General features: G+C 37.0%; 3 protein-coding genes across 3 annotated transcripts; 2 read left to right on the forward strand and 1 right to left on the reverse strand.

Moving 5' to 3' along the window:
- Positions 1–3,095: 3,095 nt before the first annotated feature.
- On the forward strand, positions 3,096–4,799 carry LOC125234984 (TATA-binding protein-associated factor 2N-like). The gene is made up of 2 exons (XM_048141419.1): positions 3,096–3,177; positions 4,285–4,799. Exons 1-2 carry the CDS (start codon positions 3,169–3,171, stop codon positions 4,693–4,695), a joined length of 420 nt encoding a protein of 139 aa, XP_047997376.1. The 5' UTR covers positions 3,096–3,168; the 3' UTR covers positions 4,696–4,799.
- Positions 4,800–12,759: 7,960 nt separating this feature from the next.
- On the forward strand, positions 12,760–13,800 carry LOC125234933 (glycine-rich protein 23-like). Its single transcript, XM_048141356.1, has 2 exons — positions 12,760–12,846; positions 13,372–13,800. The coding sequence occupies exons 1-2, from the start codon at positions 12,838–12,840 to the stop codon at positions 13,798–13,800; spliced, it is 438 nt and encodes a 145-aa protein (XP_047997313.1). The 5' UTR covers positions 12,760–12,837.
- A 138-nt stretch (positions 13,801–13,938) lies between these two features.
- On the reverse strand, positions 13,939–14,472 carry LOC125234934 (leucine-rich repeat extensin-like protein 3). Its single transcript, XM_048141357.1, has one exon. It carries the CDS (start codon positions 14,470–14,472, stop codon positions 13,939–13,941), a length of 534 nt encoding a protein of 177 aa, XP_047997314.1.
- Between the last annotated feature and the right edge of the window lie 4,616 nt (positions 14,473–19,088).

Consider the following 19,088-nt stretch of genomic DNA (forward strand, 5'->3'; position numbering starts at 1 on the left):
TTGTTTTTTTATTAATCTAAATTCAAGAAATACCTACCTATTTTACAAATAAAAAAAGGAGTTCAATCAATGTAAATTTTGTTACCTACGTGTGAACACAGCAACTTCGCCAACATGTCAATCGCTTATTATATATTTGTATTACGTAGGGCACGTTGCCAACGAAATAGTTATTTGTTTTGCAAGGGGGCAAAGTAGTTAACAAACTTTGCCATTGCCACCGAGTGAAATACAAAAATTATCACCACACCAACATTAACAAAATACTGTCTATAAAACATCAAAATAAATGAAATCCACCAATTTATTTATTTATATTTATTTATTTATATTCAATATTTATGATTCAAAATCATCATTTATAGGTAAAATCTAGCGACCAGATTAAGACATCGAGTTAAAATTTGTATGAAATTACTTTGCCCCCTTGTGGATAAAATGCAATTTTGCTATCTGTTTTCGAATAGCAAAGAAAGCCTTTACCAGTTTGTGTGATGAAAAGCTATGAAAGAGGTCATAGAAAGGCAAAGAATTTCGTTGTCGTAGCGTAAAGTAAGTGTCACTTTGACTGGTGTATTAAATACCAATAACTATAGATTTGCTTAGTTTGACAGGTAATCACTATAAAGACCTAAGCCTCTAATCATTGTATGGAGAAAGTGAAGAGCGCCACCAAACGGTTACTAACGTAGGCACTAGTTTTTACGAAAGCTACTGCCATCTGACCTTCCAACCCGAAGGGTAACTAGGCTTTATTGGAATTAGTCCGGTTTCCTCACGATGTCTTCCTTCACCTAAAAGCGACTGGCAAATATCAAATGACATTTCGCACATTTTAAAACCCATAAAGTTCAGAAAAACCCATTGGTACCTACGAGCCGGGGCTCGAACCCGCGACCTCCGGATCGAAAGTGGCACGCTCTTACCGCTAAGTCACCAGCGCTTTTCAATCAGTATTTAAAGACTACCCTCAACTGCAGAGCAAAACTTGTGTAGTTGTACAAAATGTAAGTAAGTAAATAAACTCTTTATTGTAACACCAGAAAAAATGTGTTCAAGTAACAAACTTCACTAAATGTATTGATTTATAAGATCGCCGCCTATTAACTCATATACAATGAGGAGGCACACTGACATTTTATCCCGCCAGGCGGCGCCTGTGCAAGTGTCTAGGCATGTCACTGTCATTCACATGTGAAAGAGAGAAAAAACATATCATCTTCTCGCTCTCACGTATGAAATTCTTTATCTGTGCAATGCAAGTGCAAAGGACTAATAGGGTGGCGCCATCTGTCATAAACTTTGAGTGTGCCTCCTCATTGTTTCAAATAGTTTAGTTTTAGTTTTAAGTTTAGTTTTGATTATGGGTGCCCTGAAAATCAGTGCCGTGTCTCTTAGACACGGTCTACGCTGAGCGGCATCCTATTTGGTATACCGGTTCACTCTATTTGTATTGTGTTGTACTATAGTTTTCATACAGCAAATAAATATTTGTTTTTCTTCTTTTCTTTATTTCAAATATAAAATGTTGCCAAGCAGGAAAACCGGATTATAAGAAGCATGATCTGAGCATGATGTTATCTGACACTTCATGAACTGAGACTTGTCAGTACACAAAACTACATAGACATTGAAATAAATTAGTAGGACAGTGTCAAATCTATGAGATTTTTTTGGAGTTTCAGGTCAGTGAATCTCAAACTTTGTAGGTAAGTAGTAGAAATTCAATATCATGCTCATGGTAAGTTATATAGGTATTTATTTTGTAACTAAAGACAATCATCATCATATTCATAATCATGAATAATATTACCTGAATTTATTGTAGTACTAGCTAAAGTGGCCTGCCCCGCTGCCGGCTTCACCCTAGGTTAGGTTTTTTAAATTTTTTTTTTCATATTGTTTTGTAAATGGTTTGTATTTTACTTTTATTAAATAACCTAGCCTAAGATTTTAAGAAAAAACTAAATAATCTTACCATTTAAATAGTCCATCCCTTTACACAATATCCCAGTTCAGTCCCAGAAACATACTATTATTATTTATCGTATGGCAGCTAAAACTACAGTATACTATATACATATATATACATACTTAATTGTTAATATTACGCCCAGTTTATCCCTGTTGGCGCGCCCGCAGGTTACGGGCTAAGAAAATGTAAATTATAATGAATGGGTAAAGAAATATCGTAATATCTTCTCTGAAGTATGTAGACCACGTAATCAATGTCCCATCATTAAATAGATTGGTAGGCTTTTGTTCGTTTTTATAGCCGAGAGGTCATAGTTTACTAGCTCGCGGTGGGTCCAGTGCCTAATACGGCATAAACTTGTACTACTAGACCACTCTAGAACCCTGTCTCATTTAAACCGTGTTCTATTTGCCATAAGAAATCACATTTACGTTTACTGTGCAAAGGTTCTACAGTGGCCTATGATACAAATTGGTTGACTGTACGAGGAAAAGTCTAGTAGTACAAGTTTGCCGTATTAGGCACTGGTCCCACCACGAGCTAGTAAACTATGAGCTATCGGCTATAAAAACGAACAAAAGATAGTCATTCCCACGTAAATAAAAGAGACACGGCGATGTTTATAGCTACTCGCCCAGCGGTGAGCTATCAAAATCGCCGTGTCTCTTTTATATGCATGGGAGTGCTTATCTTTTGTTCGTTTTTATAGCCGATAGCTCATAGCTTACTAGCTCGCGGTGGGACCAGTGCTTAACCAAGGAGTGTAAAGTTTGAGCATCGGAGGTGCATTTTGGTTAAAGTTGGTTAAAGTGTTAATATTCACAGAAACTAGATTGTGATAAAGTTCAACGTCAACAAATTTCACGATAGTGTCACCGAAATGTCAACAACTGGGTACGTAGCCAAATGCACAAACGATCTTCTTACGATAATATCTTTATCTCTTTCGCTCTTCCGTATTGGCGTGACAGAGTCAGACTGCGTTTCGATCGGCGTCTAGCGTCAACGCTTGTCATTTCGGCTAGACCGGCTGAGGTAGTTTAGGAATGATTATTTTGGGAACCGCAAAGATAAATTTGTCGCAAATCTTCATAGAAATACCGAATCTAATAGAGAACCATGATATTTAAGTCAAGATCTTCGCACGTATTGCATTATTGTATCTGTGAGCAGTTAGTGAACCGAAGAACAAAATGTTCAAAGTAAGTAAAATATCATCTTCACATTTGTAACTTTAATCTAATGAAACAATGCAATTATCAAATGATGCTATACTTGATGATATTTATTTTAGTTTTCCTTTGTTAAAACAGTTTCTGAATAACATGAAAAAATATTACAATAATTGTTTCATCTTGATCATTTCATAAATTGGTACAAAACTATCGCCTATTAAATCTGTTAACTTAAAAAAGGTGAAACTAAACTAAATGTGGAATCATTTGCTTTACCATAATACTTCTCTACGCATTTTGAGTCTTTTTTAAATCTCATTTACTTTATAATTAAAACAGTTATTTAACAAATCAATGGTTGGGTGAAGAAGTTAGATGTAAAATTGTAATCCTTAAATTGTATAAGTATATATTTTTTTTGTATGTCTTTCCCATCACGGAACAATGGTATTCCGGACCTTTGGGAGGCGTGCGCGGGGCCGAAGCCAACACGTAGAGGCCCTTTCGACAAGTATATATTATTATTATTATTATTTATATATATATTATGTTTTTTTAGAATTTCACCACCCCCTTTCTTCCCGTGGGTGTCGTAGAAGGCGACTGTGGGATATGGGTTAAATTGTGGCGTAGGCGAGAGGCTGGCAATCTGTCACTGCAATGTCACAGTTTCGTTTTCTTTCAACCCCTTATTTGCCAAGAGTGGCACTGAAACTTGAGTAGTTTCATGTGCTCTGCCTACCCCTTCATGGGATACAGGCGTGATTGTATGTATGTATGTATGTATATATTATTTTGTTATTAAGCGACCAGCAGGTTGATTTTTGAGTCTCACGCGCTCGAATTCAGAAAATTGTCACTGAAAATAATAAGCAAGTCACCGTTTTCAACCGGTATTTTAGTGACAAAATCCCGTATGCGAGATTCAAAAATCGCCCTCCAGGTGCCGTAGCCGAATGGCATTTCTGCGATGCGAAGCGCAAAAAAAAGAAATGTATTCTGGCTTTGTCGCGCCAATACGCAAGAACGATAGAGATAAGGAGCTACGAAAGAAATATTATCGTGAACGTTTGCGCATTCATCTACGCACACAGTTTGTAGCCATACGAATAAATAAATAAATGGCTGTTACAGATCACATTGTTGCTAGCAGTCGCCTTCGCCGTCTTAATGTCGGCAGTGTCCGCTCAGTTCGGAGGCGGAGGTTTCGGAGGTCCAGGTGGTGGCGGCTTTGGTCAAGACGGTTTTGGCGGCAATCGAGGTGGTCAGGGCGGCTTTGGAGGCGGTCAGGGCGGATTCGGTGGCAGTCAAGGTGGTCGCGGCTTCGGTGGTTACCAAGGAGGCTTTGGCCGGAACCAAGGTGGATTCGGTGGTAGCCAAGGCGGATTCGGTGGTAACCAAGGCGGGTTCGGTGGTAACCAAGGTGGATTCGGTGGTAACCAAGGTGGATTCGGTGGTAACCAAGGTGGATTCGGTGGTAACCAAGGTGGATTCGGTGGACAAGGTGGATTTGGACAAGGTGGATTCGGACGACAAGGTTTTTGAGGCTAATAAGTTGACTGGTTTTATCTAATAACTGAATGTACGAGTAAACTGAACTATATACTCTGAACTGAACTATGAGTTGTTATAGAAAAATAAATATGTGATGTTAATGGTATTGTTTTTTATTTTTAAAATAAAATGTATTTAGTTTATTCTATAACTTATTAACAAAATTAACATAAAAAGTACATATTAGTAGTTAACTTAAGACAAATAAAATACAATTAAATTAAAAACTAATCTAAATTAAACTAAGTCAACTTAATAATTATAATAAAATTATGTAGGAATACAACTAGCCGCAAATCAAATTATTTTATTCACTAGAGAAAGTTTAGAGTTGGTCAAAGGCGCCTAGCCCTATCAGAGATAATTTATAAACTAGAGAAATTTCGTCGGGTACGTACCACGGCGCGCGGGTGGTCTAGTGGTAAAGACGTTAGCCGCGTAAGCTGAAGACCTGGATTCTATGCCCGGATCGGCCACCAGTGGGCCTTGTCGTTTTTTCTTTCGTATATGATATTTATTTTAGTTTATGTATTTAAGAGAGAGGTAACGGAAAATAATATTGTAGCAACCATATTGATTAGTTACTCTTTACGCTAGTGAATGCGCCTTAAAATTGCAGTGTAGCAAACATGGCACTCGCGCTATGGCTTAAACGGAAATAACTAGGCATACCAAGCAAATCTGGCAGCGATTTCCATATCACTGTTGTAAGGGTTTAAAAGTACGCCATAATTTCATAGAAGTTTGAAAAGGGCTTGGTCGCTTACAGTTAAGAGCGTACGACTTTCAATCCGCAGGTCGCGGGTTCGAACCCCAGCTGAGGTTTTCAGTAAAAAAAAACATCGTGAGGAAACCGGGCCTAGTTACCCTTTGGGTTGGAAGGTCAGATGGCAGTTAATCTCTTAAAACTAGTGCCCTACGCCAAATCTTGAGATTACTTATCAAAGCGGGATCCCAGGCTCCCATGACCCGTGGATGCCGGAAGCCGGAATAACGCAAAGAGGATGATGAATTTCGTATATATAAGTTTTGACTTAAAAAAAAAAACAAGCCCGCCTTAAAAAATAAGCGCGTTAGAAAACACGGAAAAACTAAAAAGCAAAAAATAATAAACCTTTGAATTCCGATTTCTTATCGGATTGCAATAATCTAAACATCCAAATTACAAACAAATCAATTATTTTTGTAGTCGGTACGGTATAGTCGGTCGGTCGGAGTTGACCTTCCATCATCAGCACAGCCCACATAAAATTATTACCATCAGGCGTAAATCCTGGCGTACCTTTGAAAAATACACTAAAAATACAATACATGTGCCTATAACAGTTGAAGAGTTCCCTCAATTTCTCCAAGATTCCATCATCAGACCCCAACTTGGTGCCAATTGGACCATCTCGGGGTTATACTCATTCGATTGAAAAAAAGTTTTGAAAATCGGTTCACGATTCTTGGAGATATTGAGTAACATACATACAAAAAAATAAAAAGAAGTTTGAAGTCGGTTAAAAATACTTGCACTGTAACAACTAGTAAATTGGTCAATTAGAATTTTAGAAACAAAACTTCCAATTGAAAGATTTCCATTGCATTATTTTCCTTATTGAAAATGTTGGTTCTTGCACGTTACCATCGATTTATTTTAATTCAAACTATTACCCGAGTCTATTATCGTCCCAAATACAGAGAGTAGAGCTTTGGAGTAGAGCATGTAGTAGTAGTATGTAGAGCGATATGCATAAACCCTACTTTGACTTCTCATGTGGACACACTTATTGGCCAAGGTTCACAACCCGACTTATGTTAATACAGTGGTACATATTCTACATATCGATGACCTGTCATGCCAGAGTGCAGTACCCACTATCCTTAAATTCCCAAACCATAGGGTAACTTGTATAAGTTATGAAACTCGCCTTTGACTTGTTTCATAAAACGACACCCGTGTATATTTTAATGAAGTTTGCTAAAGGCATACCCTACTCAGAATTTTGCGTAATACCACGGTGACGTTATCAAAAGTTAAGCGTTCACAAAAGATAATTAATGCTCAACATTCGATGCGTCAGAAAAGTGCTCAAAGTTTGCGTCCCTCATATATAATATCGTCCAAGAAAGCCTTTAGGCGGGGCAAGACAGGTTCGTATTAAACCAGTTGAGTTTTAGGCCAAAATCTGAGTAAGTATGACTCTAATGTTGCCAGTTTCTATTTAATTCTGATTCTGAGTAAGTTCGATAATGTATAGGGCATTTTATTAATTATCCAAGTTCCTAAGATGATGATGTGCTTGGCGTGATTGGCGGAATGTGTCCGAAACGAGGCTGAGAGGATCCATTTCATGCAGAAATATGGATGTGATTTATATAATATAGGTGAGGTTAACACAATTTTGGCCTACCCACAATCGGAAAAGTCAATAAATTTGTATGAAGTGGTAAATATAGGTATTAAGCGTAGAAATTAAGAGTTTACATGTTTTGCTATGTCACAATAAGGGTGACATTTTCATTTGTGAAAAAACCCTTTTTTTTTTCAATAAAGATTTAAAAAAAAAAAAACGTCCAAGAAAGCCTTTAGGCGGGGCAAGACAGGTTCGTATTAAACCAGTTGAGTTTTAGGCCAAAATCTGAGTAAGTATGACTCTAATGTTGCCAGTTTCTATTTAATTCTGATTCTGAGTAAGTTCGATAATGTATAGGGCATTTTATTAGTTATCCAAGTTCCTAAGATGACAGGTTATTAAGATCTCAAATTTCTAGCTCTTCAGATTCTCATAATGCCAGATTCTGAGTAGGTCAGAAAATCACATAACCAGAATTTTAGTATGTGCAATTCCGAGTACGACCGATTCGATGTTGATTGTATTCTGTTTAGTCTTTATTCTGAGAAGGTCAGGTATATGTCAGTCATTTTTGGGTACGTCAGGCGAATGTACAGTCAAAGGAAAAATAAAATATCAGTTATATTAATAAAAATATATATATTTACTAGCTTTTACCCGCGGCTTCGCCCGCGTAATAAAAGTATTCATTAAGATTTTCATTTAGATCCTTCGGTTTCTCTGTAGGTATATTTATCTGCGATTATTTCGATTGCACATAATACTCTTGCTTGCAATGATTGTAGAAATATTACACATCGACCACAGCGTAGGTAATTCTATATACACTGGGGAAACCTTTATAAACATCCCACATAGCCCGTATTTCGACACTATGATCGGTGGGTAAAAAGTACTTTTTTCTATTATCCCTTAAAAAAATTTACATTTTGCTTATACTTATCGCAAACGTAATCTTCAAGCAAGCAAACAACGATCGTCTTAGAGCACATTGATTGTAAGAGACCGCCGACCGATTATCCGTATCCCTCTAACGATACCCATATTATCCGTATCCGTATCCGTATCCGTATCCGTATCCGTATCCGTATCCGTATCCGTATCCGTATCCGTATCCGTATCCGTATCCGTATCCGTATCCGTATCCGTATCCGTATCCGTATCCGTATCCGTATCCGTATCCGTATCCGTATCCGTATCCGTATCCGTATCCGTATCCGTATCCGTATCCGTATCCGTACCCGTACCCGTACCCGTACCCGTACCCGTACCCGTACCCGTACCCGTACCCGTACCCGTACCCGTACCCTTACCCGTACCCGTACCCTTACCCGTACCCGTACCCGTACCCGTATCCGTACCCGTATCCGTATCCGTATCCGTATCCGTATCCGTATCCGTATCCGTATCCGTATCCGTATCCGTATCCGTATCCGTATCCGTATCGCTATCGCTATCGCTATCGCTATCGCTATCGCTATCGCTATCGCTATCGCTATCGCTATCGCTATCGCTATCGCTATCGCTATCGCTATCGCTATCGCTATCGCTATCGCTATCGCTAACGCTATCGCTATCGCTATCGCTAACGCTAACGCTATCGCTATCGCTATCGCTATCGCTATCGCTATCCCTATCGCTATCCCTATCGAGCTAGGGAGAGGGATAGGGATAGGGATAGCGATATGGATAGCCCTATCGCTATCCCTATCCCTATCCCTATCCCTATCCGTTATCAAGATGTTCAATGATTTCATATCAAGTGCTAAAATATAAAGTTTCATGGTTTTATCTTTTAAAATTAAGAAATCCCATACAAATTTTCAACCTCTTTTTCAACCCCTTCATCCCTTTTTTTCGAAATAAAAAGTAGCCTATGTTCTGTCTCAGGGTCTAAAGATTGTCTGTTCCAAATTTCATCAAAATCGGTTGCGTGGTTTAAGCGGGAAAGCGTAACAGACAGACAGACAGAGTTACTTTCGCATTTATAATATTAGTATGGAGTATGGATAGTATGGATAGTATGGAAGTATGGATAGTATGGATATGGATGGATTACAATATTTTTCAGGCAGGTATCTAATAAAAAAACGTAATATACCACTTGTTTTCAGTAGCTTAGAACTTAGAAACATTTTTAACTTAACTAAAGTAAGGTCCTCTTAAAATTCACCCTTTACTTCGAACGCGTTAGATACATATAACTTATAAAGATAATAATCATTCAAAATATTTCAGAATCACTTGAACAATCACTGGAAGATTCACTCTCGGAACTCGCACTGCTAGACTCATTTTTGCTATCGCCAAATAATTCTCTCGTTACATGTCTTTCATAGCTCAAGTATGCGGCCTTTTTTGAGAAAATCTACGAACCCGATAGTTTTCTGCTTCACGTCTGTGAGTAGATTTCGCACGTGCTTATCATATTTTAGGTCAATTTTTCTAGATTTTTTTAGTTTCTCGGTAGGCAGAGGCTTGTCTGATACTTATATCGAAATGTTTACCCTCCTTCTTTAGCACAAACAAAAATTTAAATATATTTGACCGTTTACACAGCTTTTTGTTGAACCTGTTATGCCAACCTTCTAAATGATTGGTTGTGCGATATTTTTCCTGCGAGCAACCAAATATTTCCGGAGTTATCATTGACAGCCAAAAATCATTAAAATATTTGATAAATTGGTCGATATTATTCACACCAGGTGAAACAAGAGCACGCCATGTTTCAGGAATATGTTCATTCGGTAGCAAGGGCAGATACGTCAGTAACCTGAGAAATGATCATCACTGCAGATTCATTTCTTTCCCTTTTTTCCAAATAGCTTTTATAAAATGCAGGAAGCATCCCGATTTCTTGACCGACGGAAAGACCTGAGATACAGCATTCAAAGGAGCTAACTCGAAGTCAGCCTTATAATGTTGGATGTTTGCATTCAGAACGGTTTGAAGTGCTTGAAACAGTCTGAATTACGTTTCCTCCTTTTTGTCAGGCAGAAGCGTATATGATCGGCACAATGGTGCGGCTACTATCGGACTCATAGTTCAACATGGCGTGTATCGTATACAGTTGACAGAATGGTTTCGGAACAACTTTAAAAGTGCCATCCCCGAGGAATCGAGTAGTCTTCCTTATAGTTTTTCTTGCCAAAGGAGTGCAGAAAATAAACATTTTGTCATTATCGTCGCCTTCTTCGAAAACCAAAAAATTTTCGCTTATTATTTTTGGTATTTGCACGTCTTTGGGATTATCAAATTGTAACGCCTCGGTACCCAAAGCCCGCTTTTTCCAGGCATATAAGGAGTCTTTTTTGGAGGAAAAGGTAGGCAGTAGGATCGAATGGTGCAAATCTTTAAGATCTTCTAAGGACTCCTCGAAAATAGGCTGTATAGGCTCAAAACTTTATGCTACCGTTTCTTTACAACCAAACATCGCCCATTCAATGGAATTTCTTTCAAAGTCCGGGAGACAGGTATGTTCACTTACCCGAATAACAGCACTCATTGATGCATTCATCGTCAAAGAAGCACTACACGAATCTCTGTTATTGCATCTAAAATTTAATGTCTCTGATTTTATGTTTTTGACATTGAAACAATATTTAAATCCGTTCAACAGTATGCAGGGCCGATCTTTAGCAGTTTTAACAATTTTAATGTCTTTATGTTCCATTATAAAACTTACAGAGCACAATTTTATATGACTTACAATACAATACAGAACAGACATTAATGTGACATTGTCATTAAGAACTACCTATTCATTACTTTATCATATTTAATCTTAAAGTGGCCAGTATCTCAGATATCTGCTGATTGTACCTGGCCTTTTCGAAATTAAATATACATAAAATCTGACCTAATAAGAAAGCGTTATTTCCAGAATTCATCATTAAAATAATCTGCTTAATATCTTAATCGAATCGTTGCTAATCTGCATAAATCCGATCCCAACTTCTTACCAATCAGACGTATTACTGTCATGTCACGGGACCATAACATATACGAATCTGACCTACTCAGAAATTATTTTAAAAAGAAAGTGACTTCCATATCACAAGTCGTATGTCGATACTGTTTTATTCAGAAAGATACCTATGGCGAATCTGGCCTCTACAGAGTCGGGCTTACTCAGATTCGGGCGAATACGAAAATACGAATCTGCCCTTATAAAGGTTATAAAGGTTATAAAGGTTAGCTATTGTTTGTTCAGCAAAATATAAATGCGCAATCCTGTTATATGATAGCTTTAACTTTACACGTGTGTATGTCTTTACCTAAACAAGTCACAACTTGTTTTATGAACACGTTTATGAATAAACTATCTATAGAAATGTTTAAGGTAAATTAAAATGAAAACAAGAAAATAATAAGATAATATATTTATTTATCATAAGACATCACTGAATAATATTGTTAATAAAAACACAATAAGTATAATAAGTAGAAGAAAGATTTATTTTTAGGACATATAATTGAATTAGTTATTATCTTCAACTTATATTTATAGTTTTTAATAGATATATAAAATTAATATCAAAATGTTGTTTCAATTATATGTGCTATTCAATTTACTAATGACCTCTGACTGCATATAGTACAATTTATTTTATACAAAACATGACAATTAATTACAAATTAAACATTAAGTATTGAGGTATGCCCCCAAGCTTTCGTCACTATTTGGTTGTCAGATATCATACGCTTATCATCATTAGCTGAAAGGGCGACTTTATTTACACTTTGGGTAAATATATTGTGCTTAATCGACTTAAATAATATGTTTCTTCTTTTTATTTCATCTCCTTGAAATAATGATTTCACGTAATGAGAAAACTCAAATTTGCATACTACAGGTTCTCTCACACCCTTAGCTTTTTTAATAATTTTATCAACTGTTTTGATAGAATACACTTTAGAACGAAGTCCAACATACTCTTTAATCATTTTTCCTTTCATTTCATCCTTAAAAAGTCCTGGCACTTTTTTATTTTGAACAGGTAATAAAAATTTATTATCAATATCGTAACAACTAGTATCGAAATATGTTAAAAAATGCATTCTTAAATCTTTAAAAAAGTCTTTTGTTTGTATATAATAAACAAAACTATCTGTATCCGTGTAACATATTTGTAGACGAGTATCATAAAAACGTTTAAATACTGAATAATGAAAATCATACATATGACTTTTAGATAACTCTAGTACAGCGAAACCAATGTAGATCGGTTTATCTAAAATTATTAGATCTGGTTTCAATTGAACTGCCACCAAATTTTCAGTAAAAACTGATACACTGTGAAAATTTGGCCTTGCAATTAATCTGTCAGCGGTGATTTTCTTTTTTGTTGTGTTATCATTGTCTGTCCACTGATTAACTAAGCGCACATCAACCCTTTTCTCAGTATTTTCTAAAGTTTTACCAAATATACTGTTATTCATCAATTTACAAAAATCTTGTTCAAAGACAGACGTTGCCTCTTGACGTAGCCTTGTATTCATATCAATATATTGTTTTAAGTAAGGGGACTGTTTGAACGTAATTACTCTATGTACTTTTTTTAATTCATTGACAAAACCGGAACCATAAAATCGACAAATTTACGCGTTCCGTCACATACGACATTCACAAAGTTCTATTCATAGGTTCTATTGGCATAATATGTTTTGTGTAAACGCATAAATATATTTGCTAACATACAGTTGTTTGGAATACCCAGATGTATCATATTTAAGCAAGGATGCTTGTGTGTCGTGATCAGTGTGTGATTTAGAAGCAAGTGTGATTCGCAAGATGTTCAAGGTACGCCGTGCGTTTTATAATACTCAACCAGTGCTAAAGCCATATCAGGCTTTTACAGCGATTTTGACTTCAACTTGTATTATTAAACATTCAATTATGTCAAATTATGACGTTTACTTAAAAGTAAACTTAAGTAAACGGCATAAAATTGTTGTGACCCTTCTTTGCACAGACTGGGCTATTAAAATAGTTGCCAACTTACCTACTCTTAATCTGACTCTTCTATTTTCAGTTCAATTCAAATATGTAAAACAATTAGTAATAAAAATAGTAAGTCTGATTAGAAAAAGTAGGTTAATTTGTGTGCCGTTTTTTTATGGAGTCAGCTTTAGTAAATCGGCTAGCACTTCAATACAAAGAGCAAACATTTTTCGATAAAAAAGTCCTTTTTTTCTAATTAGAGCATGATCTACCGAATATGCCCATAACCGGATTCTCTTTTTTTTACATCCGATGCTGACTCTTGTGAAAGTACATACAATACTGTATTTAGTGTATTTATTTAAGTTTCCATAACTGTTACAGATAACGTTCGTGCTAGCTGTAGTCGTGATTGCGACGGTGTCAGCCCAGTTCGGGGGCCGCGGAGGTAGGCAAGGCTTCGGCAATGGCGGCTTTGGAGGCCAAGGCGGCTTTGGAGGCCCCGGAGGCTTCGGGGGCCAAGGCGGCTTCGGGCGCCCCGGCGACAGCTTCGGTGGGGGCTTCGGGCGCCCAGGCGGTTTTGGCGGCCAAGGAGGATTCGGAAACCGACCAGGCGGACAGGGAGGTTTCAACCAAGGAGGCTATGGACAGGGAGGATTCGGCGGAGGACCGGGAGGTTTCGGCCAAGGAAACTTTGGACAAGGCGGGTTCGGGGGACGGCCAGGCTTTGGTCAAGGAGGATTCGGAGGACAAGGATTCGGTGGCCAAGGAGGATTCGGCCCTGGGGGCTTTGGCGGCCAAATTGGGTTTTAATTTAAATAGCAACGTTTATAAGGACTTGAAATAAAACATTGTGATAGTAACATATTGTTATATAATTCTAAGTGTTGTGTTAAAAATAAATTATAAAATGTACATTCGAAGTTTTATTAAATCATAAATATCATAACATTAAATAGGTGCCGGCGGAGAATATTGACTAAGAGCTGATCTCGCGCTCGATATGACTTCCGACATCACTTGTAAAAATATATTCCCGAAATAGAGCGCAAGTCGTGATCCTTTCACTAGAGGACTCGTCTTCTCAACAAGCGGAGGAGGTGGGGCCTTATCCACCTCAACCTCTATGCTATTGGTATTGAGCACAGGCAGTACTGCCTCTATAGGAGGCGGCGGCGGCGGCCCGGCTGGAGTAGGCATCAGGAAACCGGGAGGTGGAGACACACCAAGACTTTCTACCGCTTTGAGGTACGCATTGATTTCTTCCACTCTGCCTATGTCCGTGAGTAAATTGCCTTGAGTTACAGTCGGGACTGCTGGCGGGGGAGGTCCAGGTATAGGCACAGGAACTGGAGGCGGCGGTGGGGGTGGTGGGGGTGGCATGCTCACCACAGGCACGGGCGGAAGAGGAGTTATTACTATTATTTCCGCGCCCTCTTCAGGCAATCTTGAAAGATACTCCTCAGTTACAAGTACACTCGACATTGTTACTGCAGGTGGTATGCTTGCCGACGCAGAACTCGAAATTCCTAGTTCCTCAGGTGGTGGCGGTGGAGACGGTGGCAAAGGGTTTCCAATCTCAAATTCCTTTTCTAACGACACTCTAAATAGTGAGTTTTTCTTGTCGATATCTCCTTCTGGCATCGGAATCACCTCAAAAGGACTTCTTTTTACTATACCGTGCCCCAAATGTAACCACTTATGTTTAATAAACTTGAAAGGCTTGATATGTTTGAACGGCAACACTGGCGGTTTGATGGAGAGCTCAACGTCCTTTTTAAAATTAATTTCCTTAAATGGTTTTGAGGTAACCATTTGAAAAACGACGAATAACATTAGGATCTGCAAAAGAACATTTTAAGTGAGTACGAGTATGGTTTATTGTCTTATTTTTATAGTAGATAAAAGTGTAGTAAAACTGCTACGTAATTTAACCACTTAGTTAAAAATCTTGTACGCTTTTATGATTGTAATTATCTCTAGCTAGAAAGAGATTTCCAAACATAATAACTTTTGCAAGTACAACTTTCAAAATTAATTAATTAATTTAAAAAAAAGCGAAGATATTTCTTTCTATTTCGTGTGATCGTCACTTGAAATTTTACGAAAAATGGCAAAATACTATTTTTGAAAAACACACGATGTAAACACGCAATCTAAATATATTATACAATCAATAAAAGGCACATTTCCTAGAGTACCAATCGACTCCGTTTAATATACATATACTTAGTTAACTTATTTAAGTATTTTTTACCAAAAACCTGTAATTTTATTATTTATACTTTTATATTTAGTAATTTAAGTTTCTTATATAATTACGTAAATACTTTCATATAAATTTGTAATTTAATAAAGCTATATAATTTAATATAAAAAAAAAACAATAAAAGAAAATGAAAGCTAGTTATCAAAATATACGAAATTGAGTGAAGATATAAAAAAATAACCCTTAAAATTTCACAAACAAAAACAAATCCGCCGAGGTTATTATGAATGAGCACAACACACTTTGTTTTTCCTAAACTCGTAATTAACAATCAACAAATATTAGGAAATTACCTTAAAGGCAGCCATATTGCACGAGATATTGAGAAATAATGAGAAAATTTTTCCAAGAGCCCTTTAAATAAACTCGAATTGAGTCAAGAGAACAATCGAAGGAAAAAAAATCTAAATCACGAAACACTATTCAAGAGATGCTACTTAAGAAGTATCATGCAATTACTTTTATTGGAATTTGAACTGTATCATTGTTAGTTAGGTTTATCTGTCGTTTAACAGTTTTTCTAATATAAGTGTTTGCTGAAGTTGTTTAGTCTGAAACTATGTCAATAATTAATACCAAGGAGAGAATATTGTCTCCGATAAAGAGGAGCGCAAGAAAATTGACATTTAGTTTATCCAAAGAAAATAAGAGTTGTTATCATATCATATCATATCATTATTTATTGCAATCATGTTCATTTTACATAGGATGGTATTCAAATATTATAAGGTAGGTACATGATACCCTGTTAGGGCATGGCAATAATCTTAAGGACTAAATACTTAGTGAACTAAAAGTAAAGTAAAGTAAAATTAATCTAGTTATTCCTTGACCAAGTTTTTAATTACGATATCGTGCCGTAACCAGTTTAGGAACATTGAAATTTAAGTACTAATTATATACGACAATTATAGAACGTTTAAGAGAAAATTAACACTTGCTTTCTCGGAAAATTCCGTGTTTATACCATAATTTTCACTTTTCTACGGCGAATAACGGGCGCGTAAACAAGAGACTAGTCGTTTACGCTTCATAACGTATCGTAAGTAAGTCTTTCTGTCGCTCTTCAGTATTATTGCGGCAAAGAGAAATATTATAAGCGAAAGATCGGCGTTTTGTCTACGCAGCCAGATCATAAACACTTTTTAGGGTTCCGTACCTCAAAGAGGAAAAACGGAACCCTTATAGGATCACTCGCGTGTCTGTCTGTCCCTCTGTCACAGCCGATTTCTCCGAAAGTACTGGACCGATTTACTTGAAATTTGGCACACATATGTAAACCTGTGGCCCAAAGACGGACATGTAATTTAATTAAATGAAATTTAATCACAGGGGCCACTTTTGGGGGTAACATTGAAAATTAAAAATCAAAGTTATTAAAACTATATTGTGTTACATATAAAATGAAAGAGCATTTTATAAGCATTTGAAGTATATATTTTTTATTATTTTTATTTTGGTAATTTAGAAGTAATTTAAGAAAATACGCAAAAAATGACCATTCCCCCCCTTATCTCCGAAATTACTTAGCGTAAAATTTTCAAAAAAATACACAGGATAGCCCTCTACCTGTAGATTACAGGAAAACCTATTAGAAATCTACAGTCAAGCGTAAGTCGGACTTAAGAGAAAAAAACTCAGATTACGAATTTCACTCACTGCCGCTGCAAGTAGTTACTAAACGTCTTAAAATGTTGTAATCGCGTTGGACAGGTATAAAGAAATTAATTTCGGTTTCGTTTGTTATAGAAATTGTTAAAAAGAAAAAATCATTTTCCAAAATGACTTAAGTTCCTACTAAAAAAGAGGCGCTTAAGACCGTTTAGAACTTCACTGACCATAATATTGCCCACATAGGTCCAAAAAAAGGTGTATATATACGAAAACAAAAAAATTGTGCCATCGACAACCAAAATCAGAAGTCCATTTTGCTCTATCTCTTATCGTTTCCGAAATATACGCGAAATCTAAGTACGAAATTTAATGTACGTTGCCATTACATTTCGTCAGGCGCTCATGACCTGTTTGTATGGAAATGTCGAAATCCGACTCGCACTTGACCAATTTTCATAGAAAGTTGTGTTTTATTATAGTTTTGAAGGAAGTTTCTTGTTTTTAACCACCAACGCAAAAACGACGGAGTGTTTTATAATAATTTAAGGTTTGACGCTTGACATGTCTGTCTGTGGCATCATAGCTCCCGAACGAATCAATCGATTTTGACTTAGTTTTTAATGTTTAAGGTGAATTCGACGACAGTTTTTTTTGTACCACGTAGGTGGGAAACAGGCACACGGTCTGCCTGATGGAAAGCGGTCACTGTAACCTATGGACGCCTGCCACTCAAGGAGTGGCACATGTGCGTTGCCGACTCATTAGAAACTTGTACAAACCTGTAGGTACTTAGAAGGGGCCTGGGTGCCGACGACTCAAAGGACAATCTATTCTCCTAATTAGTTCCGTAGGTCCTCCCTCGTTGAGCTCTGGCTGCCTTACTCACCGGCAGAAACAATGAGTTTACGCTCTGTCTTGCGTGAGCGACGGGCGACGCGACGCGATGCGACGGCGATGGCTCAAGGTCATCGCGTATCCATCGCGCGAAACTTCGGCACTACCATTTGGTGATTAGAATCAGAAGATTCGCCGTCTTTCACAATGTGCAAATGGTCTAGCGGGTTTGACTTCTAGGTGGAACCGTTTGCGCCATGAGTGTCGTGAGTTCGAATCTCGGCTCACGCAATCTTTTTGCATTTTTATTTACTTTTTTTCTTTTATGTTCTACTAGCTTTTGCCCGCGGCTTCTCTTGAAAGACGGACAAACAAACAGACACACACACACTTTCCAGTTTAATCAGTATGGATTATTTGATTTTATTTACCTGCTTATTTCTTTCTCTAAGACTTTCTTATTTTTTTTTAAGAACTCCGGGTTTTATACTAACAAGGAAAGTTTTAAGTAGCACACAATAATACTGCATTTTGTTTTCATTAACTTAATGTTTATTTTAATCCATACTAATATTATAAACGGGAATGTGTGTGTGTGTCTATTTATTTGTCCGTCCTTCACGGCAAAACTGAGCGACGAATTAACGTATACTATTTACTTATAACGAATGCTATTTACTTAAGATGAAATGAAAAAATGTCATACAGTGTAACCCAGTGTTTTTTAATGCTGCCATCTAGTGTCGACTGGCATAACCACTACACTAAGAGCCCTTATTCCTTAGAGCGTTCATCAATTTCGTGAAAAAGCCATTGATAGATGGCGTTGGCGCTCGGTACGCGAGCCACCGGTAACGCAACACACAGGCAAGAATGATCTTGATAGTTTTGAATTTAATTGCTAGTAACAATTCTTTTGGTTTCATGTGTTAACTTTTTTGTAAAGTTTACAAGAGATAAGAATATATTATTATTATATGGTACCTACTAATTGTAAGTAACTTAAAATAAACAGTTTCAAAGAGCTGAGCTGTGTGCAAAAAATTACATGTGTTATTGGCCCGGCTAATGAGATCAAACATGGTCGAGTTACGATAAGTAGAATAGCAGTTCTGTTATTCATTTCCTGACTCGATCATGTGACCTTGGACATCATCGAGATCGACGCTGCTCATCAGTCCAAATGTAATAAGCCCAAACATAGTGGAGTTATAATGAGTAAAATAGCAGTTTTGTTGACCATATCCTGACTCCACCATGAAAACCAGAACCTCATCCTGGGGGCCGGTTTTTGAATCTCACATATGGGATTTGTCACTAAAATACCGGTTGAAAACAGTGAATTGCTTAGTATTTTCAGTGACAATTTTCTGAATTCGAACGC

The sequence above is a fragment of the Leguminivora glycinivorella genome, chromosome 16 (genome assembly GCF_023078275.1).
Source record: "Leguminivora glycinivorella isolate SPB_JAAS2020 chromosome 16, LegGlyc_1.1, whole genome shotgun sequence".
NCBI classification, from domain to species: domain Eukaryota; kingdom Metazoa; phylum Arthropoda; class Insecta; order Lepidoptera; family Tortricidae; genus Leguminivora; species Leguminivora glycinivorella.